The sequence below is a fragment of the Balaenoptera borealis genome (genome assembly GCF_965194805.1).
Source record: "Balaenoptera borealis genome assembly, chromosome: 16".
NCBI classification, from domain to species: domain Eukaryota; kingdom Metazoa; phylum Chordata; class Mammalia; order Artiodactyla; family Balaenopteridae; genus Balaenoptera; species Balaenoptera borealis.
The window spans coordinates 85,243,547-85,266,492 of NC_138872.1; the positions used below are offsets into that span (position 1 = coordinate 85,243,547).

The 22,946-nt window shown below is 49.7% G+C and overlaps 3 protein-coding genes across 3 annotated transcripts in view; all 3 read left to right on the forward strand.

Moving 5' to 3' along the window:
• MMD2 (monocyte to macrophage differentiation associated 2) overlaps positions 1-3,843 on the forward strand; it is a 67,614-nt gene extending 63,771 nt beyond the window's left edge. Inside the window, exon 8 of the mRNA XM_082361430.1 lies at positions 3,755-3,843. Within this exon, the coding sequence (XP_082217556.1) occupies positions 3,755-3,805 (51 nt within the window). The 3' untranslated portion in view covers positions 3,806-3,843. The remainder of the gene's footprint in view (positions 1-3,754) is intronic.
• RADIL (Rap associating with DIL domain) overlaps positions 3,819-22,946 on the forward strand; it is a gene marked incomplete at its 5' end in the record, with an annotated part of 57,295 nt that continues 38,167 nt past the window's right edge. Inside the window, one exon of the mRNA XM_082361408.1 lies at positions 3,819-4,353. Coding sequence (XP_082217534.1) covers positions 3,819-4,353 — 535 coding nt within the window. The remainder of the gene's footprint in view (positions 4,354-22,946) is intronic.
• PAPOLB (poly(A) polymerase beta) lies at positions 8,933-17,706 on the forward strand. Its single transcript, XM_082360515.1, has one exon. The coding sequence runs from the start codon at positions 13,894-13,896 to the stop codon at positions 15,820-15,822; it is 1,929 nt and encodes a 642-aa protein (XP_082216641.1). The 5' UTR covers positions 8,933-13,893; the 3' UTR covers positions 15,823-17,706.

Below are 22,946 nucleotides of genomic sequence, written 5' to 3' on the forward strand. Positions count from 1 at the left end.
GGTCCCCCGGGCCTCAGTCTCTCTGGCCCCCTTGGAGAGAGGTCTGCAGGTGGGCACAAGGCGCCGGAGTCCGTACGTTCCCTCCAGGGTTGGGGGGATATCCCCCGGTCCACAGCCTGTCCCGGTTTTCCTGTTCACACAGCAGCGCGTTCCCCACTCGTGTGCCAGCTGAAAGCATTGTCTCCCAGCTATTTCTGTACCACTTCCAGCCGCTCGACAAATAGTGCATCTAAGGAAACACGCAGAGCTGAGGCTCCTGGGGACCCCTGCAGAAGAAACTGGATTCTTTCCCATTAGGGACCCAGTCGCTGGGGCTCGGGAGGGGCTGCAGACCCAGACACTCGGGCTCCCAGCACCTGGTCAAGTGTTTGATTAATCTGAATTGCTGAAAAGAATTTTCCGAGTCCCCGCCCACCAGTGATTACAGGTGTCTCTGGTTAGTTACAGGTGTCTCCCGTTAGCACGGGCCACCTCTCCTTCATTCCAGAGAGGAGCCAGCCCTTAATCCCGCTGGCAGAAAAAGTCTGTCCTCTCTCAAGAGGCTAGCATGTCAGATTTAAGTCTGATTAAATTATTTTTGTATTTAAAAGCGTTGCTCTGACTGGAGTTGTCAACATAGGATTTATGGCCGGTGGGGATAAAGCAGAGCCTGTGAATCTACCCTCTTCCCTTCCTGCCCTGGTGGAAATTCTAATGGATCCCAGATTGCTGTGTTGGAATGGCCATGTCCCTCCACCCATTTGGTCAGCCCCACACTGACCTCACTCGCTGCTGTGACTTGAGCTTGTTTTCATCAGAAATCGGACTCTTCCTTGAGAACACGAGAAAAACATTCTCCAGGAGAAGCAACAGCAAGCGACCTACAGCCTTGGGCCCCTGTTTCTCCGAGTATTTGTGTGAAAGAGGAGAGAACTGAGCAGAAAAGGAAAAGGCAGGTCATGCTTCCGAAAAAACAGATCTGGTGACCCCGGGTGTGCTCCGCTCTGTAGGAAACTCCTGCACTCCTCTTGCCCTTTGCACAAACGCATCTGGCCCATTTTGACGGAGAGGCCGTACTCTGCATTTTGTGATTGTGGAGGAAGAGCACACGTGAGCAAGTGGCCACGCTCTGTGGTTACTCTCTGAAGATGGCCACGGAGGGAGTGACCGTGAGAAGAGAGCCTCCTGATAAAACTGATCAAGTAGATCAGGGTCTGTGTTTACTGGGACTTCTTTGGGCTTATGAAGCAGTTACTGGAAGGGAGTGAGTCACAGTCTGTCCTACATTTTCTACCCCCTTTTCGTGATGCCGCTAACTTTGCCCTAGAAAAGGAGGGAGTGGGCTCTCTTCCAAGGCCCTGGGAGGGGACCTAGCAGCTGTGTATTTGTAATTTTCTATTTCTTTGTTAATTAAAGCAGAATTGAATAAGCTTCAGACCTTACAGAACCTGTAAGGTTCACCCCTGGGTGCAAAACAGCATTTTACTTCTCCGTTGTATCTGAGGGCCTTTTAAATCCCCATGTTTACTTCGTGACTTTTCTGGGTGTCGGGCTTCTGCTGAGACCTGGTTTTCTACTGTTTCCGCCGTTTTCCGCATTGTATTTAAATTTACACTCGGCATTATCTCCAAAGGCAGAGGTTTCCCAGCCAGACGCTGCCTGGTGGCAGGGGCTGCCCTGGGGGCCCCTGTGGGTTTGGCTCGGGACCGCCGGGGCTGTGCCTGACGTGAGCCAGGTGTCCGTGGAGGGGTCAGGTCCGCCGAGAATGGGTGGTGGCCAGAGGCACGTGCTGGAAATTTCTGAGGCGGGTTGTGTGACTTTCAGACGGCACCGTGGTTTGAAGCTGCCGATGCGGTGTGTGAACCCAAGCCGTGTGCTTGTCACGTGAGGACTACTGGAAACGCTTCTGTTGTGAGTTCGGCCGGGGCCTTGGACGGGTCCAAGGGGGGGAAGGCACAAGCAGCTCTGGGCTCCGCAGCGTCTGACGGGGAGGCGTGTGCACTTTCCTCGGGGGAGGGGAAACGGCCTCCGGCTGGATACTCCTTTGTAGCTTGACTCCCCGAGCCCGGAGGCCCTCGTATGCTCCTCTGCTTAGGACACTTGGCTGCTCTCATCAGGCTCAGGCTTCCGAAGGCTGGTCCACAGTAAAAGGCTCTGCGTGGTAAACGGTGAGCTGCCGGCTGCAGGCACAGGAGGAGTGCCGCCCACCCTCCCCCCACCGTGGGGCAGACCTTAGTGTTTGGAACCGAGTCTTTGGTGCGTGAAGTTGTCAGAGCATTTTGAAGAGTGCAGGGTTCGCCGAGGATGTCTGGTGGCTGGTTCCAGAGGAACTGAAGGGCGGGTCCGCCGCTCGTTCCGACAGCCCTGGTGGGAGTGATGACGTCGCAGATGTGACCGAGGCCCAGGGGCCAGCCGGGAGGCACCCAGTTCAGTGTCCGTGTCGAGGCTGGGCCACTTGCCCTGTTGGGTCCCTCGGGGTCGGGTCGGTCCTTTTCTTTGGGGGGCTCCCTAGACATTTTTCCCGCCCTGGGCAGTCCCCTCCCCTTCCCGAAAGCCTCTCCCAGTGCCTGTGACCACGAGTGAGTCAGAGCTGAAGAGAGGACCATAGCGGAGTTCAGTGCTGACGTTCGTCCATGGCAGGTGCCCAGAGCTACTCTCACCAGGTCCTGGGCCACTCTTTCCAGAGCCTTCTAGAGAATGGACCTTTCTTCATTGGTCTGTCTGCCTGGAAGTGGGGCACAGAGTCGGGAGATGGGCGGTGTTCAGCCTCCACCAGCTCGTTGTGAAGCCTTAGTTTTTGTGAAGCAGGACATCTTCCTTTTGCTCTGCCCGCCTGCTCCCCCAGAGCTTTGGGTGGGGGGGATCTGATGAACTATCTCTCTGGAACCCTGCGCCTTTGGGGCACTGAGTGCACGAGAGTCATGACTTTATGACACACCTTGTTGTCCCAGAGCCGTTTTCTAAGTTCCCCGGCAAGGCTGCTGCCTCTCTGGCCTGGCCAGCGCCCTACAGCCAGGCTGGGCGCCGTGGGTGGGCACATGCATTCCAGCCATGCCTCCACTGCTTCTGGAAGGGCCCTTTTGTGGGCATTGTGGTCATGTGTCCCTTCTAGTGCTGCCGTCCCAGGGAAGTGGCTCCTCCAAGCCAGGACCAATCATCCGGGAGCAGCGTCCTGGGGGGTTTGTGTTTTGAATGCCTGGTCGCTTACTGCCCTGCTCGTGTGGCTGCGACTTGGCCTGATTGCCTAGTTCCACTGCCGTTTGTGATGGATTTTCTGTAGCATAGGCTGTGGTGCGGGGGAGGTGGAGTTTAGGAAGACGGGGCTTTGTGCGCTCTGAGTTGTTGATAACTTTTCTCTGGGTGCGATGGGATAGGTGGGGGCGGACTCAGATGAGGCCGGGCAACTCCGCCGGGACTCTGCCCTGCAAGCACCACCCAGCCCCACCCTGGCCGGCCCTGTTTCTTGGCAGCTTGCTGCGCGGAGTGCGTGGTGCCCAGGCTTCTCGTGTCTTGCCTTTGGGTGACCTCACTGTGCTTCCTAGTAATGGCTTTCCTTGAAGGGCGTTTCAGCCCCTTCAAACCTGCTTTGTCCCCCGCGGTCCCGCCGGCTTCGGCTGTATCCTCACTGTTGCACCCGGCCGAGGTGCTGCGTCCGCGGCTTCTGCTGGGGCGCCGGGCCCTAGACGGCCGGTCCAGGCTGTTGATGTTCCCCTGAGCCTCGTGGGCTCCCGCTGCCCTGCTGGTCGATGGTAACCCGCCTTTCGTTTTCTCCCAGGACGCGGCCTCTTCCCTGCCGTTGGCCAGAGCCCTCGGTGCTCGTCCGTGAAGACGGGCCCACCATGTTCTATGGGACCCACTTCATCATGTCCCCACCCGCCAAGAGCAAGCTGAAGCGGCAGGGCCAGCTGCTGTCCAGCGTGCTGTCCCGGACGCTGAGCTACAAGTACCGTGACCTGGACGCCACCTGCTCCAGCCTGGGCACCGGCGACGACCCGGCCGAGCTCTCCACCCAGCTCTCGGCCCCTGGGGTCCTGAAGGTGTTCGGGGACAGCGTGTGCACGGGCACCCACTACAAGAGCGTCCTGGCCACCGGCACGTCCAGCGCCCGGGAGCTGGTGAAGGAGGCCCTGGAGCGCTACGCCCTGAGCCCCGAGCGCGCCGGCCAGTACGTGCTGTGCGACGTGGTGGGCCAGGCCGGCGACTCCGGGCGGCAGTGGCAGGCCGAGGGCTTCCGGGTGTTCGGCGACAACGAGAAGCCCCTCCTGATCCAGGAGCTGTGGAAACCCCGAGAAGGCTTGTCCCGGAGGTTTGAGCTGAGAAAGAGGTCGGAGATGGAGGAGCTGGCAGCCAGGGACGTGGACACCGTGACGGCAGGTGAGGAGGGGCGACGAGACGGCGCGGGCGCCGTTCCGGGAAGCGCCGGGAAGGCATGTTTGTCGGAGGACAGTCGGCCTCTGCCGCGGCGGCGTTTGGGGACTGGCTCTGCTGCCCCCCCCGCGGGGCTGTCTTGGCCGTGCGGTTTGTGTACACTGCAGGGCGCCTGCTGGTGGTCCTTCCGTACTCCTCATGGCGTCTTGCAGTGCCGTGGGGCGATTTCTCCTTTCGGTTGAAAATGACCGTCCAGGGGTCTGGCAAGCGTGTCATTGGCCGCAGAGAGGACCTTGTCCCCTGCAGGCGGCACATGCGGTACAGAAAGCCCCTCAGTGCCCGAGGCGCCGGGGCAATCTCAGGGGCAAGCGGATGCGAAGCCGTTGGGGGAAGCGGGTCTCTGGAGGTGCGGTGCGTTGGGGGGCGCACCGGGGCAGTGGAGGTCGTGCTGGGGGCAGCGCTGAGTCCCTGCCCTGGGCCGGGGTGCTCCAGGCCCTGCGGGCCACTGCTCTGCATCTGGCTTTTATTCACTTGGTGGAAAGACACTCATTATCTTAATAGGGAAGCGCCATAAAAAATGGGTTTTTTTCCAAATGCCCAAAGACCCTTAAGTGTATCTCAGGTCATACTTGACTTTTTCTTAGTTTCCTAGAGAAAATGGTGGCTTTACATGAGCAAGTGCACTGGTCTTATGTGTGGCTCAGAGCAGAGGACGTTCGGTGGCCTCAGGAGACTTGTCACTCGGTCTCGTGGTGCTGCGGGGTCGAGGGACTTGAGCCCTCGCTGACGTTTTGTGTGTGTCCCCAGGTGTCGTGAATGCTCACGTTCTCTGGTTCTCCTCTGGTGCGAAACCCACGTTGTGCCTTTAGGGTGTGAAGACGAGGTGTGGCACGCTGGGGCCTGACGGGGCCACTGCGGTTGGTGGTGGGCTCTCGGCGGCCCTTCTGGCCTCAGTCTCGTGATCTGGGGGATCCAGTGATCCCAGGGCTGGTGCAGTGGTGTGGGCAGAGCTCTCTGCTCGGCCGTGCGTCCTGACCGCCTCCTGCGCGCGGTTGTTCTGTGCGCTCACAGGCAGGGGTGGGCCAAGGACGGGGTTGGGGTCCCTCTGATGGGGGGGTGGAGTGTTTTATCACCGACGTCGTGCAGAGTTGCAGGCATGGGGGTGAAGGAAAAACTGACCAATGAGTAGCTGATGTTACTGGGTTGTTTTTTGTTTGGGGTTTTTTTTTTAACTATTTAAAAAAAATTAATCTTTTTCAAGATAGTTGACTTACAATGTTGTGTTACTGTGGGTTTTTTTAAAATTTATTTATTTATTTTTATTTTTGGCTGTGTTGGGTCTTTGTTTCTGTGCGAGGGCTTTCTCTAGTTGCGGCAAGCGGGGGCCACTCTTCATCGCGGTGCGCGGGCCTCTCACTATCGTGGCCTCTCTTGTTGCGGAGCACAGGCTCCAGACGCGCAGGCTCAGTAGTTGTGGTTCACGGGCCCAGTTGCTCTGCGGCATGTGGGATCTTCCCGGACCAGGGATTGAACCTGTGTCCCCTGCATTGGCAGGCGGATTCTCAACCACTGCACTGCCAGGGAAGCCCTGTGTTATTGTTTTTAACTCTCCTTGGACACGCGCCTGAACGCCCCGCCCACAGGCCCGGCTGCACGGGTTTGGATTTTGTCCTGACCCCGCCTCGCCGTGCTCCGGAGGCCGGGTCCCTTCGCCTCCTCGCTCTCGGAGCCCTGTAAGGGGCTGCGTCACGTGGGTGGAGAGGGCGAGTGTTCAGCTCTCGGTCACTGTCCTGCCCCGTGTTTTCTCTGCTGAACGGGGAGCAAAGAGCACGTGGGCCAGGCCAGCCCTGCCTGTCCTGCGGGTCGCTGTGCCTCGGGTCCCGGGTGGGCCCTGGAAGGCCTGCTCTGTGTCACATGGGTGATCGCTCCGGCCGGGGGGTGGGGGGGAGCAGGGTGACCACGAGGCTGGCCGCCATCTGCGGGGAGCAGGGCTTTGTGCTCCTGTTCATAGACCCCTTTTAGACCTGTTCCTTTTACGTTCGTCCAGGCAGGAGAAGGCCTGCAGCGTATTCAACTTGGTGGTGGCTTTGCGAAACCTTTCAAAGAAAGAGTCTATTGAACCGGACAGGTCTCACTGACACAATTCTCTGGGCTGGAAGTGGGTTGTGTCACCTGCCTGGAGCAGGCTTCCCGGGCCCCAGGGAGTCGGCCTTCCTGGCCAGCCTCTGACTTGGGCGTGGCCTGGGTGCTCTGTGCCTCCTGGCCGTGCTGTCCCCTTCGCCAGCTACCGAGGCGCAGAGCCCGGTGCTGAGGACCCTGCAGTGGGGCTCGTCCCGTCCAGCCCTGCTCCACAGGTTGCGGGCGGAGCTTCTCCAGAGCCCGGGACCTTTGCATCAGGGTCTGTCTGGGGATCCTGATGATACAAGGATGCACACACATGCTGTCCCACTCACGCACGTGAACACACACTCACGCTCTGCCTTGTTCCCCTGTGTAAAGAGTCCGACGCGGCCCCTCCTGCTCTGCAGATGCCCCCTCATCTCCTAGCACACCCCCAAGGTCCCAGACCCCCTGCCTCCTCACGACGGTGGGAACCACAGAGAGATTTGAAGGAGGAGGAGTGAAGGGTGCTGGTATCGGGTGGGTGCCAGCTGCCTTACGTTGATGATGAGACGGAATCTCCAGCCCCTCTGGCCGCTTTTCCCCCCGGCGGCTTCTGCCCACGTTCCTGACACCTGTGGTCTTGTGTCCAGGGAAGGGGGCTCCTCACCTCCTGGGCGGCCTGTCTGCTATGAGCCCCAAATGCTGCTGGCGCCCCGGGCGGCCTGAGTGTCGCTGTGAGGTGGCACCGGCTGCGGGGAGCTCGGGGTCCACGGGGTGGGGGGTTTACTGTTGCGGAGGATGGGGACCCAGCGCGGAGCAGGCTCCAGGCACCCTGATTCCCTTCTTCTTTCCCCGAGGACACGTGATGTTGTCCCCGTTCCCCTGGCAAAGCGTGCAAAAGGAAGGGACCGCCTGTGCGGGCACGTGTGTGTGTGCGTGCACACGTGTGCGTGTGCGAGCACGCGTGCATGTGCGGGCACGCATGCGCACGGGAACGAATGCCGGCCTCCCCAGGCTTCAGGTTACTGAACAGTCACAGTGATCTTCTTCGTTCCCGGATCGTTCCCACGGCAGAAGACCCACCCCGTGCCAGTGAGCTGGGGCTCGCTCATTTCACGTTAAAAGCCCACTGCGAGCGTCCTCTAGGCTCTTGGGGCTGGGAGCCCACCGCAGGCCCCCTTGGGTGAACTGGGACATGCCCCAGCAGGACAGGTGGCAGAAGCGGCTGTACCAGGCACTTCCCGAGGGCACTGAAGGAAGAATCCACCCGGTTCCCCTGAACGGTTTGGGCCATGGTTTTGCGCCCGAGGTAATGCGCTCAGGCATTTTGGCGTTTGTTTACCATAAATATTGCCTTTCCCGGCTGCCAGCTTCTCAGTGATCTCCAGAGGATCAGAATGTCGTGAGTGAGTGAGCCCCCGGGAGCTGGCGGCTGGCGTGGGCGGGGCTGCAGAGCCCTCGCGCATGTTCCCAGAGGGCTGGCTTGTGGGGCCCGTGCCCCGAAGAGCGAAGAGCGGGCTCTGGGCCGGTGCCCGAGATAACGACAGTAATCGCTTCTGCTCCCTCTGGGGAGGGAGGGCGGGCCATGTGGTTTTTGTCAGCGCCTGGGGAAGGGCGAGAGGGCAGGGTTTATTTGTGTTCCCAGGATGGAAGAGAGCTTGTAAACTGGATTCTCAGCCTCAGCCCCGTCGGCACTTTGGGCCAGCAGTTCCTCGCTGTAGGGGACCACCCTGTGCCTTGTAGGGTGTTTAGCCGTGTCCCAGGCCCGGCCCGCTAGATGCATGCGGCACCCCTACCAGTCGTGACAACCACAGCCGCCTCTGGGCCTTGCTGAGTGTCCTGGGGGCAAGCTCGCCCTCGGGTGGGAACCACCGATTTGGACCCGGTGGGCTGGACTCTTTGGAGGAACTCAGTCTGTTGGCCACGCCCTGCGCCTCCCGTAGGGGCCGGTGGCCTTGTGCCCCGGGACCGTCAGCCCAGGCTGGCTCTCATGGGGGCGCCGTCTGAGGGACTTGGGTGCCTTGAGGAGGGGAAGTGCGAGCTTCTTTCTGTGCCGGTGGATGCGTTCCTGGGTGGCCTACCCTGGCACTCAGAGGCCGGCCTTTTTCCCATGCTGGAAGGCAGGGCCTCCTTGGCTCTGGGTGCCCTCTTCCGAGGAGACGAGCTTAGAGGGTTTATAAAAGCCGCCGAGGCTTGAGGTTCTCTCTGCAGGGACATTTCTGCATCAGCACTGGGCTTGTCACAAATTGCCCTTCAGTGTCTGTGTGGTCTGGCATACAGTAGGTGCTTGTTAAATGCCTGTTTAAGGGTGGATGCAAATTAGAAGAGCAAGCTCCTCTGTGAGTCTCGGCTGCTTCCGGGTGCGTCCAAGACTCCAGGGTTGGAATTGGTTTTCTTTGCGGGGGTGGGGGGATGGGGGAGGGCAGGTGGGGGGGATGGGGGAGGGCAGGTGGGAGCGGCGTGCAGACGGCATGGCTGCCCACTAGTGCCGGTGGGGGCTTGAGTGAGCAGGAGCGCTGCTCTGGCGCCGACGGTGTGACCCGCCAGCCTCCCTTCTCTTCCAGGGCCGGCTGGAGTGGTGGCGGCAGGTGTGGCGTCTGAGTGCCTGAGTTTGGGGGCGTTTGCCGTCATCCGCAGACGGGCAGATGGGCCCCGAGCCCCGACTTACACAGGGATGTTCAGGCGCCTCGCGAAGCCTCCGCTGTCTCCATCTGCTGGTTGTGCGCCGTGAATTCTGTCTCCTTGAGTCCCCCAACCTCTCTGTGCTGTTTTCTTTGGATGTTTTTCTCCTCCCGCCACGAATCTGATTTTTAATAACACTTACCTCAGGATGAACGAGGCGATCTGGATTCTTTTCTCCTTTTATTGAAGAGCAGCTGCCTGTTGAGTGAGACGTCCTCTGAGCATATTCTCAGTGATACCGTCGTTGAGGGGAATGTTTATTTTATGTAGTTTGGGAGAAACAAAACAATGCCCAACTTTTTCCTTCAGTCTAAAACTAGAAAACTAATTGAACTTAAAAGACATTTTTGAGGACTTTCAATTCAAAGAGAACATAAAGTTGAATGGTTAGCTGCTAATAGCCAGTTTCATAAAAAAAAAAAAAAAAAAAAAATTCCTAGTTTTCAGTTTCACGTAGGAGCGCGGTGTCGGAAGGAGGCCTAGCAGCCCCGTTCTCCCGAGCCTGGTGTTGCCCACCTGGGACCTGGCTGGCAGCACCCCGTCCTCCCTCGGGAGACTTCTGGCCAAGGAACCTCCGGAGGCTCGGTGCTGAACACAGGGGGAGATCAGAACTGGCGTAAAATGTTTGAAAGACACAAAACATAATAGGAATTGGCCAAAGTATGGCCAGGGTGGACATTGCAGGGAAGGAAAAGTCAAGTGGGATCCTTATTCCAAATGCATTAAAAACCTACAAGTCAGAGGTAAAGTTATACAGCCAAAAGAAAGATTTCATAAATAAGGCTTCAAAGGTGTAAACCGTAGGGGGAAAGGTAGATGAATTCGACTGTATCAAAGTTTAAGCTTTGTTTTTAACTAAGAACATTCTGTAGCTAAGATTTAGCTCTACCCATGGTGCTGTATGTAAATCCAGCTCCTTGCTTTTTCTTGAGACATAGTTTCCCATCACTTGCGTATACCCCATTATCCATTCTCCTAATCATGGGCTCTCAGGTTGCATCCAGCTCCTTCGTACTACAGACAAAGGCATGATGACCCTCTCGAGGGCCTGTGCAGAGTTCTCTGGGGGTCATCTCCAGGGAATGGAGTTTCTGGATTATAGATATGTCTGTTTCATTTCTTAGTAAGCACCGCGGGACAGCAGCTTCTCCAGAAAAGCTGCCACGACACTGGCATGCTTTCTTGTGTGGCCCTTCCACATCCTTAAGCATTGGGTATGAGCCCCCGACCCTCGAAAATCTCCCCTGGGAATATGTTAAAAATCAAAAGGAGCTGCAGGATAGTGAGGTGCTGGAGTCACGCAGCCAGAGAAACTCCCTGCAGCCGACTGACGCGAGCAGCGTGAACCGAGTCATGAAATGATTTCCCCAGAGTCACAGTGTGTGGCTTTGAAACTGTCCCTCTACCTAAACTAAAACTCAAGAGATGGGTCTTTTGGATATTGATTAGCCAGTGATTTGAAGGTGAAAGAATTTTCTTTGTTGTGCTTATTCATTTATTTATTTGTCAGCAAATATTTGTTGAGTGTTACTATGGTAGGTACTTGATCAGGTACTGATCAAGTATATAGCAGTTGACAAAACAAATAGATCTTGTTCTCATGGCACTAAGGGTCTACAGTGGCAAATAAAGACAAAGAAACAATCACTCGAAAAACGGAGACTTACAAATTGTGACATGTTCTATGAAAGAAAAGTACAGGTGCTAATTTAGCAGGGAGGTTAGGGAAATTCTCTGTGAGATGAAATTTAAGCCAATCTCAAAGTTGACAAAACTAAGCAGGTGAAGAGTAGTAGACAGTAAGTGGGGCAGGAAGAGCTTTCTGGGCAGAGGGAACAGCATTGTGCAAAGACCCAGAGATGAGAGAGAATGAAATAAATGCAGGGCACCGAAAGGCGATGTGGCTGGAGGGTGGGTGAAATTGTGGGAGGTGAAGCTGGAGAGATGGTCAGGGGTTGTTAGGTATTTTGGACTTTAGACTAATGAGAGGCCACTGAAGGGGTTAAATGAGAGGCCACTGAAGGGGTTAAAAGACCACTGTGGCTACTGGGTAAAAAATACTTCGAAAAGTCAGTAAAAGATTAATTTATTTTAGGAGTCTAGGTGAAAATTGATGGTAGCTTGGATTAGAGTTATGAGGAAGCAGGTAGAGAGAAGTTGATGAATCCCAAATGTATTCTGGAGGTAGAATCATCAATATTTGTAAATGAACTAGATGTTGAAGATGAGAAAGAGGCGGGGGGGGTGTGTGTGTGTCAAGAATGACTCCCAGGTTTCTGATATGAGCAGTTGGGTAGATGGAGATGCCATTTACCAAAGTGGTGACTCCCAAGAGAGAAACAAGTTATCGAGGGAAGAGTAAGAGTTCTCTTTAGACTGTGTTAAGTTTGAGACATCCAAACAGAGGTGGTAGATGAGATGTCAGATGATATGGATCTGGAGCTCAGAAGAGTAAACTTACATTAAGCTGTTAATAGGTGATATTTTAAGCTGTGAAAATTGATAGATTGACCCGGTAGTAAATATATATACAATGAGAAGAGTTGAAGGCTTAATATGGAAACTGGAAGAACTCTAACTGTAGAGGCAAAGCAATGGAGGAGCAAATGAGACCAAGGGGAGGCCAGAGATGTACAAGACAACAAAAGAGTGTGGTGCCGTGGAGGCCAATGTGAGGCTACTGTAGGTCAGAAAAGGTGCAGATCATTGGATTGAGCAAAATGGAGGTCACCAAATACCTTACTGATAGCTGTGCTGCTGGAATGTTAAGCATGCAAACCATGTTGAAATAGGTTGAGAAATTGGTACTGGCAATATGTGAGGTTAATTATCCTAGAAGATCTTTCTATATAAAGTACCTGGAAGTGCTGGCTGAACTATAACAATTCTCCTTTTAGATGCACAGCTGAGTATCCCCCCAAAGTAAAGTAATCCCTAAGGATGAAAAAACAAAACAAAACAAAATGAGGACCTTGAAACGTTAGAATCTTAGCTGATTATGAAGCTACAATTGCCCCACAGGCTCTTGCCAGTCTTTATAACCAAGAAATTTAAGTTTAATAGCTGTCCGAGAAAGAGACACAGAGCCTTGGGACCTTAGGAAGTAGAAAGTTGGGACTGAGACCCTCACATATATTGGGAAACTGTAAAGGGTGACACACTGAATGAGAAGACAGAATAGGAAGAATCTGCTACCTGGTAAAAGGAGATGACAAAGAGTTATTATCTCTCTTGACCTGGGCTCTGGGTGGGAAAAACTACTCTTTCCTAGAATTGAAAATCACCTTTCCTCTCAGGTGTTTGGGGTTCAAAATTGCACTACTTAAGTGATCTGGATAAGAAATTCAATTACTGTGTACATAATTTGATAGTGTACAAGGACATCAGATAGAAACAAAGTAAATCCTCTTTGGAAGGACATCTACACAGGCATCCCAAGCCTGGCCAGAGACGAGCTAACAATCCAAAATTACGAGACACTTGAAGTGATGCTTCTTGAAAAGAGTCAGTAGAAAACAAACTGTAGAATCAGATTCTCAAGAACTTAGGAATTGGAACCATTAGATATAAAATATTGAGTAAGTATTTTTAAAATGTTTAATGAAATAAAAGGTAGAAAGAAAACAGGAAAGAACAGAATGTCATCCCAAAAGGCAAGGAAGATTTGGAAAAGAACAAGATAATGTTTTTAGTAATAAAAATGCAAGTTTGTAAATGGTTATTACTTCAACGATGGCTTAAACAGCAGACTAAATATAACTGAAGAGAATTAGAGAACGAGGTAGACCTGGCATCACGCAGACAGAAACATGGGTTGAGAGACACGGGGAACAGGATGAGAAGGTCTGTCCCATGTCCACGTGAAGAGGATCAAGAGAATGGGGTGAGGGCATACTCCACGGACATGCCTGAGAGTCATCCGGGAGCATGGGATGAGAAGCACCAGTCTTCCGAATCAGGAATCACAGTGCTTCCTCTGTAAGATAAACGAAAAGTTTACCCCTTGCTGCCTAGTGGTGATGCTGCAGGACACTTCAGAGATTTTTACAGTCGCCGAGAAGAAAAGACAGGCGAGCAGCAGCCTCCCCACCCGGAACCGCAGAAACCAGAGGTCAGCCGATGGGACCTTCAGAGCTGGAGAGAACAGGACCGAGAACCCAGAGTTGCGGTCCTGGCTGCCCCACCACCCAGGCGCCGGGCCACGGAGGATGCCACAGAGCTGCTTCCCACCAACGGACCCTGCCATAGAGGGATTCTGAAGGATGGGCCAGAGGGCAAAGGCCACCTGAAGATGCCACTGGAGAGGAAGGAGACCCGAGGTGTAGAGGATGGCGAGCAAGGAGTTGGACGGTAGGTCTGGGCAAACGTCTAAAGCAGTTATAACAGGGCCGAACCCCGGGGCGCGGCCGTGCCCGCCCCCACCGGGCAGAAGCCGCGGCGGAGACCTGGAAACTACAGCCCCCATGAGGCTCTGCGTGCGCGCATGCGCCGTGGCATACGTGGCACGCGCGGCGCGTGGCGTGCGTGGCGCGCGGCGTGGCGTGCGTGGGCGTTTTAGAACGCAGCAGCTAGGGCCCCGGCGCCATGTTGGGGCTGAGGGAACGGCGGAGAGGCGCTTGAAGCGGCGGGAGCGGAGCGGGTGCGGGTCGGACCTGGGCTGGTAGGAGCCCCGCCCCTCCCGCCTCAGCGGATCATGACCCGGGCGGCGGCCGCGGAGGTCGCGGTGGCGGGGGACGCGGCGTGGCGGGGCCAGCGCTAGAGATGATGCCGTTTCCGGTGACCACCCCGGGATCACAACAGACCCCGCCGCCGCCCAAGCACTATGGCATCTCCTCCCCCATCAGTTTAGCACCCCCCAGGGAGACTGACTGCATACTTACCCAGAAATTAATTGAAACCCTGAAGCCCTTTGGGGTTTTTGAAGAGGAAGAGGAACTACAGCGCAGGATTTTAATTTTGGAGAAATTAAATAACCTGGTAAAGGAATGGATACGAGAAATCAGTGAAAGCAAGAGTCTTCCACAAGCTGTAGTAGAAAACGTTGGAGGGAAAATCTTTACGTTCGGTTCTTACAGATTAGGGGTGCACACGAAAGGTGCAGATATCGACGCGTTGTGCGTGGCACCGAGACATGTGGATCGAAGCGATTTTTTCACCTCCTTCTATGGTAAACTGAAACTACATGAAGAAGTAAAGGATTTAAGGGCTGTTGAAGAGGCATTTGTACCAGTTATCAAACTGTGTTTTGATGGGATAGAGATTGATATTTTGTTTGCAAGATTAGCACTGCAGACTATTCCGGAAGATTTGGACCTAAGAGATGACAGTCTGCTTAAAAATTTAGATATTAGGTGCATAAGAAGTCTTAATGGTTGCCGGGTAACTGATGAGATTTTACATCTAGTACCAAACATTGACAACTTCAGATTAACTCTGAGAGCCATCAAGTTGTGGGCCAAATGCCACAACATCTATTCCAATATATTAGGTTTCTTAGGAGGTGTTTCCTGGGCGATGCTAGTAGCAAGAACTTGCCAGCTTTATCCAAATGCGATAGCATCAACTCTTGTACGTAAATTTTTCTTGGTGTTTTCTGAATGGGAATGGCCAAATCCAGTGCTACTGAAAGAGCCTGAAGAACGGAATCTTAATTTGCCTGTCTGGGACCCAAGAGTAAATCCCAGCGATAGGTACCATCTCATGCCTATAATTACACCAGCGTACCCACAGCAGAACTCCACGTACAACGTGTCTGTTTCAACAAGGATGGTCATGATTGAGGAGTTTAAGCAAGGGCTTGCTATCACACATGAGATTTTGCTGAGTAAGGCAGAGTGGTCCAAACTTTTTGAAGCTCCCAGCTTCTTTCAAAAGTACAAGCATTATATTGTACTTCTAGCAAGCGCGCCAACAGAAAAACAACATCTAGAATGGGTGGGCTTGGTGGAATCAAAAATCCGAATCCTGGTTGGAAACTTGGAGAAGAATGAATTTATTACACTGGCACATGTGAATCCTCAGTCGTTTCCAGCACCCAAGGAAAATCCTGACAGGGAAGAATTCCGTACAATGTGGGTGATTGGGTTAGTGTTAAAAAAGCCAGAAAACTCTGACGTTCTCAGTATTGATCTCACCTATGATATCCAGTCTTTCACAGATACAGTTTATAGGCAAGCGATAAATAGTAAGATGTTTGAGATGGATATGAAAATTGCTGCAATGCATTTGAGAAGAAAGGAACTCCATCAACTACTACCTAATCACGTGCTTCAGAAAAAGAAAACACACTCGATGGAAGGTGTCAGATTGACAGCTTTGGATGACGGCAGCCTCGACTTGTCTGTAGACAGTGAAGACAGCACGTCTGTCTCTTCACTTCCTGGCTCTATGAAGACTGGCCCAGTGACTGGCAGCTCTCAGGGCAGAAGCATTTCTGCCCCGGCTATGATGGCAGCATCTGTGACCAGCGTACAGGTTCCTGAAGTTTCCTTGCAACAAGCAAATCCCAGTGACAGCCCAGGGGGCACGTCCAGCGAAAGCATCCCTCAGACTGCCCCACAACCAACTATTTCTCCACCACTGAAGCCCATGGTCACCAGAGTTGTTTCCTCAACACGTCTGGTCAACCATCCACCCAGGCCTTCAGGGAGCGCAGCAGCAAACATAGCTAATCCTATCATAGGAGTCTAGAGGACATTGTCACGTCACAAAGAAGGAAGGACCAAGGAAAGCAGAACAGAAGAGGAACGGTCTCATTAAGAGACAGGTGCGACTCAATTGGAAACTCTTCAGACAGCAGCTTCTCTGTTGGCCTCATGGGGAACATCCAGTGAAGACCTTCCCAGTATCCCTGCTCTCCCTGCAAATCTTATTCCTATTATCAAGAATTCAGTAAAACAGATTGAACTGAGAAAAACAACCTCAAGGGTCCATAAACAGTATCTGCCAACTCAGTCTGCTGTCTTCAAATGCTAAAGGAGAAGAATGAAGGGTACCAAACTAGATATGGTTCAAAATAGCTTTGTTAGGCTTATTTGATGACTTCCTTTATTGGGCTAATCTTGATCAGAGGTCCAGGTTAGTAATGTGAAGCCAGAAGTACTGTTAATTAATGTGTCAGATTATTTATGTGTCAGCCACAGTTAAACGCTAACTATTTCAAAGGACTCCTGCCCTTAAAGAGGAAAAAGAGAAAAAAAAACCCTCCAGCTATGTTTGTACCCATGACTGACATCGGGACTGGATTGATGTTTGATGCATTGTTGGGGAGAGTTTGCAGTACAAACTGGTATCAGAATTCCTTATGCTGTTGATGCACTTTACATTTTTATTAGACAGTAGAACAAATTTTAGATTTTTCAGCTTGATGAATTTCAGTTTTTTCCTGAAGGGTGTTCTTCATTATTAATCTTCAGATTGGTTACCATTGTGCAGTGGTGACTGTACTTCAGAAAAAGCATAAAGTACATCTAGCTCAGTCCCTGTGAGATAGCTGTAACCCTTTAAAATAGAAATGTCAACTCTTAGGGTATATATTTGGCATTGAAACAGTAATTAGTAAGTGTTTGGTTTTGATGGGACAGGATCAAGAAATGATTGGTTTTATCTGAAGAACTGTTTCAGAGTGCATACAATCAGCCATCAAACAGCAGATACTGTCTTGAGCTAACAAAGCTCCATATTCTCTTGTCCTTAATCATTTGCCCTAAAAGAAAAAAAGCTTTTTGTGTCCCCTGCCCCCGCCGCCTTCTCCTTGCTTGTGTGCACAAGGTATGCTTGTATATCGTTTCACAGAAAACTCAGTATGCTAGTATTTTCTTAACCATGATTTGAAACCAACAGTCCTGTGGCCACATGGCTAATATTTTAGTAAAGCTTTACTAAAACTAATTCCTGTGAAGCATGTTATCCATCTTGGATGGCCATTTGGTCTCCGCATAAGAGAAGATTTGTATACTCCACAGAATACCTGCTTATAGTAAAGTTAATTTCTAATTTAAATGTGTAAGCAAAAAAGCATTTTCTCCAGAATTTTAAACCAATTTTTATTTGTAAATGACTTCCTAAAATTCATCAGTAAAATTTACATGTAGAAACATCAGAAATTTCTAGCAAGCACTTGACATCTAGTTAGCTTTCTACTCTTTTGTTTTATCCTGCAAAAGATTCGGAATAATAACCTTTCTTTAAAAAAAAAAAAAGAGAGCTCATAATTAAGCAGCAGAACATTCATGTTTCTCAACAGTTGTAGGTGAATGAAAACTTAGTCTTTCCTAATCTGGACACAGCAAACCTAACAGGTTTTCCAAATAGCCTGATTCTGATTCTTCCTTTCTCCCAGCAGTGTTCCTTTCTACCACATGTGCGTTTTTCATGTTAAACTGCAGCTTCTTAAACCCTTTCCCTATCCTTTTAAATAATTTCCCCCAAAGTTGGAATATAGTCATTTCCGTTGTGGGCTGTGCAGTAATTGAGACTTTCTGTTCACCATGACTTTCTGACGCCTAATACACAGCGTTCCCACTACCTGTGCAGTCCCCTTCCACCACAATAAAATCAGGTGAAGTGTGTACAGTACCTGTGTATTTTGAATAGCTATTGTGTCATTGAAATTGCCAGGCACACAGTTAGTCTTGTCATTTTGTTCACACATTGGGGAAAAATTAGTTTATTAAATGTTTCGTGTAACTGTACTTGTTTTACCGAGCTGGAAAGTTGGAGCTTTTTAATTCTAGTTTTCGTTACCTGAATATCAGACTATTTTTTTCATATGGTGTGCATAGTATCTCATGACTGGAGTTTGCTTTGTTTTATAGTATCTGTACTCCTTGTATTTTTCAAGCACTATTTTGAAAACAGATGATGTATTTCTTCATTAAAAAACACAATAAAAATAAGCAAGAAAGAAGCAAGCAGAGGGGTTTAAATCTGACAACAGTTCAGATGTTCTTACTGTTGTTCTGGTGGGTAAAGTCACCGATGAACTTTTCGACTTGAAGTCTAGAATTCATGTTATAATAGGGAAAAAACGTGAAAAGGTTAAAACTTCATATCAATGATGGTACAAAAAAAATGGAGTTAAAAAATCTTAATCCAAAAGAAGGCAGGAAAGAGGTGGTGGGGGGGAGGTGGGAAGCATAGAGAAAATGGTGTAGAAAGAAAATACAATCTAAGGTGGTGGAAATGAAACGAAATATATCTGTCACTATATACATAATAAATGGACTAAACTTCCTGAGTAAAATGTGGAGATTGTCAAGAGTCCATGGAAAAACTAAGTCCAGCTGTACGCTATTTTATTTACGAGAGACACACCCAAAATGTGAGACATAAAGAGTGGAAAAAAGGCCAATGAAAAGCTGTTACAGTAACAATGTTATCCAAACATTTCAAAGCAAAAATAATTACCAAGGACAAAAGGGACCACTGCATTAATGAGAGAAGAAATAATGCAGCAGGAAAAGGGACCAATTTAATTTTTTTTGCACCTAGTACGATAACCTCAACATAAAATAAAGCAAAGATTAACAGAAATTGCCAAAAGTGTCATTGTCACAGAAGATTTTTAAACAACTCTTTTCATTAATTGATACTAAGCAGACAAAAAAGTAGAGGGGAAACAGTTTTGAACACAACAACAGTGCTTGGCAGACTTTTCCTGTAAAGGGCCGGATAGGAAATGTTTTCAGCTTTGTGAGGCTATACAAACTCTGCCTTTGTAGAGTGAAAGCAGCCCTGGACAATATGTAAACAGATGGCCAGGGCTGGATTTGTCACCCATTCCCCCCAGCTGGCATTTGTCGTCCCTGATCTATTGGGCATTTGTTATAGAACCTTCCACTCAAACATTAGAAAATGCATGTTATTTTCAAGCACTTGGACATGTAAAAAAGAATAATAACCTCATGCTAGATCCAGAAAGTAAGACTCAACATAGTTCAAGTTATCTGATTCATAGAACATGTTCTCTGACTGCAGAACAGTAAGTTAGGAACAATGACAAACAGCATAGAGAGGAATTTCCTAAAGAAGACACAAAAAAGCTCACACCATGAAGAGACTGATGAACAGAATCTCTTAATTGTATCGAGTAATGAACAGTGAAAATTGAAAAACAGGCTGTAAGCAGGGAGATTTCATAATACATAAAACAAATGATTACTATCCAGGCTATATTGGGAAGAAGAAAAAGTCTATTTGAAAAGATGAAACAACCCAATAAACTGGCAAAAGAGATGCGTAGGTATTTCACAGAAGAGGAACTAAGAATGGACAATAGACATGGAAAGATGCTCAATCTTGTTAGTGAGGAAAATAGGAATTAAGACCACAGAGCTATTTTTCTTTTACAAAAATGAACCCTAACAATATTCAGGTTTGGCGAGGAGGAGGGGGAGTACACGCTGTCTGGTCCCTTCAGGAGAAGGTGGGTGTTGTCTAGTGTGGCCCACGTGCCCCCACCCTGTGCTCCATTCCTTCTGCCCTGGAGGCTCCACTCCCACACTGGGGGGCACTGGTGGGTTTAACCTTACCAGTCTCTTTATCCCTTGAGGTGGCCAGAGTTTGTGGGCCACCGCTGCAGCCGTGTCCAGAGCCCTGCACACCCTCTAGTTTACCTCCAGCGTGCCACGGGGATGTCATCGTTTCCCGCATATGCCATGGTATCAGAAAAGTCAGGAAGCACTTTCCTAGAAAGACCGTCCCACGGGTCACCAGGAGACGAGTAGGGGAGTGTTTGTGGCAGCATTTTGTAATAGCCTGAAGCTCGAAATGACCCACATACCCCTAAACGGGGAGTGGAGAGAGAGTGTGTATTCATGCAGCAAACAACGTAAAGCTGTGAGATTAAATGGACCAAAGCTTCATGCATCGAGGTAGGTGTGTCTCATAATGTTGAGGGGAAAGAGACAATCACAGAAAAATACACAGTGTGGCACAGTCTACATAAGGTTTTAAAAAAAGCAAAATAGGGCAGTATAATTTAGGGTGGCAAAAATGTGAGGTATAAATATAAAGGAAAAACAAGGGAATGTGAAATAAAATTCAGAATAGCAAGGGCGAGAGGTGGGGAGAAGCAGGGGAGGTGCAGCTGCAAGAATGCAGACTGGAAATGTTCTACTTTTTGCAGGTTGGGTGGTGGAGGAAATGGTGTTCATTTTATTATTAGTCTCAGTTGTAAATGCTTTCGTGTGTGTGTGAAGTATTTTGTAATCAAGAAACCAACATCAAAGTGATATCTTAAAGACTTCTTTATCGGTTAGAAATTGCATTTGGCCAGGTAACAATTACTGAACCTGATACAGGGTGATTTTCTTTCACATTACAGAGGGAGTAAGTTCAGGGCTGATGGGGGAGCTTTCCTGGTCCCCAGGGACCCAGGCTTCTGCACTTTCAGCCCCACCATTGTAGTCCATGCCTTCCATCCTCAAGATCACCTCAAGGTGCAGGATGATGGCGGGGCCGCTGCCAGCATAGCCATCATGTCTTCATTTAAGGCAGGAAGAAAGAAGGAAGGGGGGAAGGCCGAAGGTGTCCCTGCAGACTGTGTCCTCCTCCTATGGAGCTTTCCTGGAAGTCCCTAGAAGAAGACATTCCCTCGTCTTTCACTGACTGGAACTTAGTCACAAGGCCCTGCCTACCTGTGAGGGAGACCGGAAGTTGTAGTTTCTATCAGCTGGTTACATGACCACCATTCCCCACCATTATGCGATGGGAGAAGGAGAGGATGGGTGTTGGAAGGCAATGGTAGAGCGAATTACACAGAACTTATACGTTTACACATTCAAATGCTCCCAAATAAGTCAGGATCAAAAAAGACGCTTCAATGTGAATTAGAACTGAACAGTAATGAAAATGCAACTTGTGGGATGCAGCCAATGTGGTATTTAGAAGAGGAAGGTCATGGCTTTAAATGCTTACCCTAGAAAAGAATAAAGGCTGGCAGCTGATGAGCTGTGTGCCTACAGAACTAGGTTAAAAAGGATATAAATTCAGTGAGAGAAGAAAGGAAATAATACAGAGCAGAAAGTAGAGACAGAAAATAAACATGCAGTGCAGAGGATCAACAAAGTGAAGAGTAGGTTCTTTGAAAAGACTAATGAAATAGTCAAACTGGGAAGATTGTCGAGGAAAACTAAAGATGGTGCACAAGCAATCTTAGGAATTTAAAAGGGGTTATAGCTACAAATACAGTAGCTTTTTTTTTTTAAATTTTCATTTAAAGGATCTTATAGATAGCTTTATGGCAGTAAATTTGAAAACTTACACGAAATGGACAATCTCCTAGAAAAAGATAACCTACCCAGACTCACTGAAGGATAGAAAACCTGAATGGACTTATAACCTTGAAAAGAAATGGCATGAGTAGTTTGAAAATGTCCCCACCAAAACCAAAGTAAAATCACAAAAACATAAGACCTAGAAGGTTGTACAGGCCAATCTTACTGATATTCAGTGACAAGATGATTCCAATATTTTACATCAGACTATTCCAGAAAACAGAAAAGGAAGAAACATTTTTTACAACAAATCTCACCTTCATATCAAAACCAGAGAAAGGGAACATGATAAAAGTTATCAGCCAAATTCACTTATGAATGTTGATTATGAAAACTAAAACCAAACCAGAAATGTATATAAAAACCATCATGGGGGCTTCCCTGGTGGCGCAGTGGTTGAGAATCTGCCTGCCAATGCAGGGGACACGGGTTCGAGCCCTGGTCTGGGAGGATCCCGCATGCCGCGGAGCAGCTAAGCCCGTGAGCCACAAATACTGAGCCTGCGCGTCTGGAGCCTGTGCTCCGCAACAAGAGAGGCCGCGATAGTGAGAGGCCTGCGCACCGCGATGAAGAGTGGCCCCCACTTGCCGCAACTACATGGAAGCCCTGGCACAGAAACGAAGACCCAACACAGCCAAAAATAAATAAATAAATAATAATTTAAAAAAAAAAAAAAAAAAAAAAAAAAAAAAAAAACCATCATGATCAAGTTTGATGAATCTCTGGAATGCCAAGATGATTTAACATATGAGATGTCGGCTGGCATGTTGATGCTGGCTGTTGGCAGGAGGCCTCAGCTCTCTGAAGGGCTGACCGAGTGTCCTCAAAGCATGGCGGCTGACTTAACCCCAACACGTGATCTGAGAGAGCCAGGCACAAGCCGCAGTGTCTTTCATGACCTGACCATGGAAGTCACACCGCCACTTCCGCCATGTCCTTGTGATTAAACGGGCTCTATTCATGGTGGCAGGAGACTACAAAAGGGCTTGAAAAACAGGATATCACTAGGGACCATCTTGGAGACTGACTTCCTCATTGATCAACTGGAAAAAATGGGTCCATTTTAATATATTACAATGGAATACCATACAGCACTGAAAACGAATGAGCTGGAGATACACATAGCAAGTGGGTGTGTTCATATCGTATGATACCGTTACATCAGTTTTTTAAAAAATTGCAAATTAAATATATTTTTCAGAGATATTTACTATGTATGTATATAATATCTTGGCCATACTTAATACATGGAAAAAAATATAAATATACACATGGGAATTATGACCCCAAATTGGCATAGCTGTTATTTCTGGATAGGAGAGAGAAAGCTCAGCCATATCTAGAATGTGCTTTATTTCTTAGGCTGCAATGGGTGCATTATTTTGTTCTTCATACCCTTTTGGATGCCTGAAATGTTTCCTACTTATACAAAAGGGTGAATAGGAGAAAAGAGAGGAAGCCTGTGTGTAGACAACTTTCCCACAAAGTTTGGCCGACAAAGCAGGATTCAGTTCTTTGGGGTTGTAGGACTGAAAT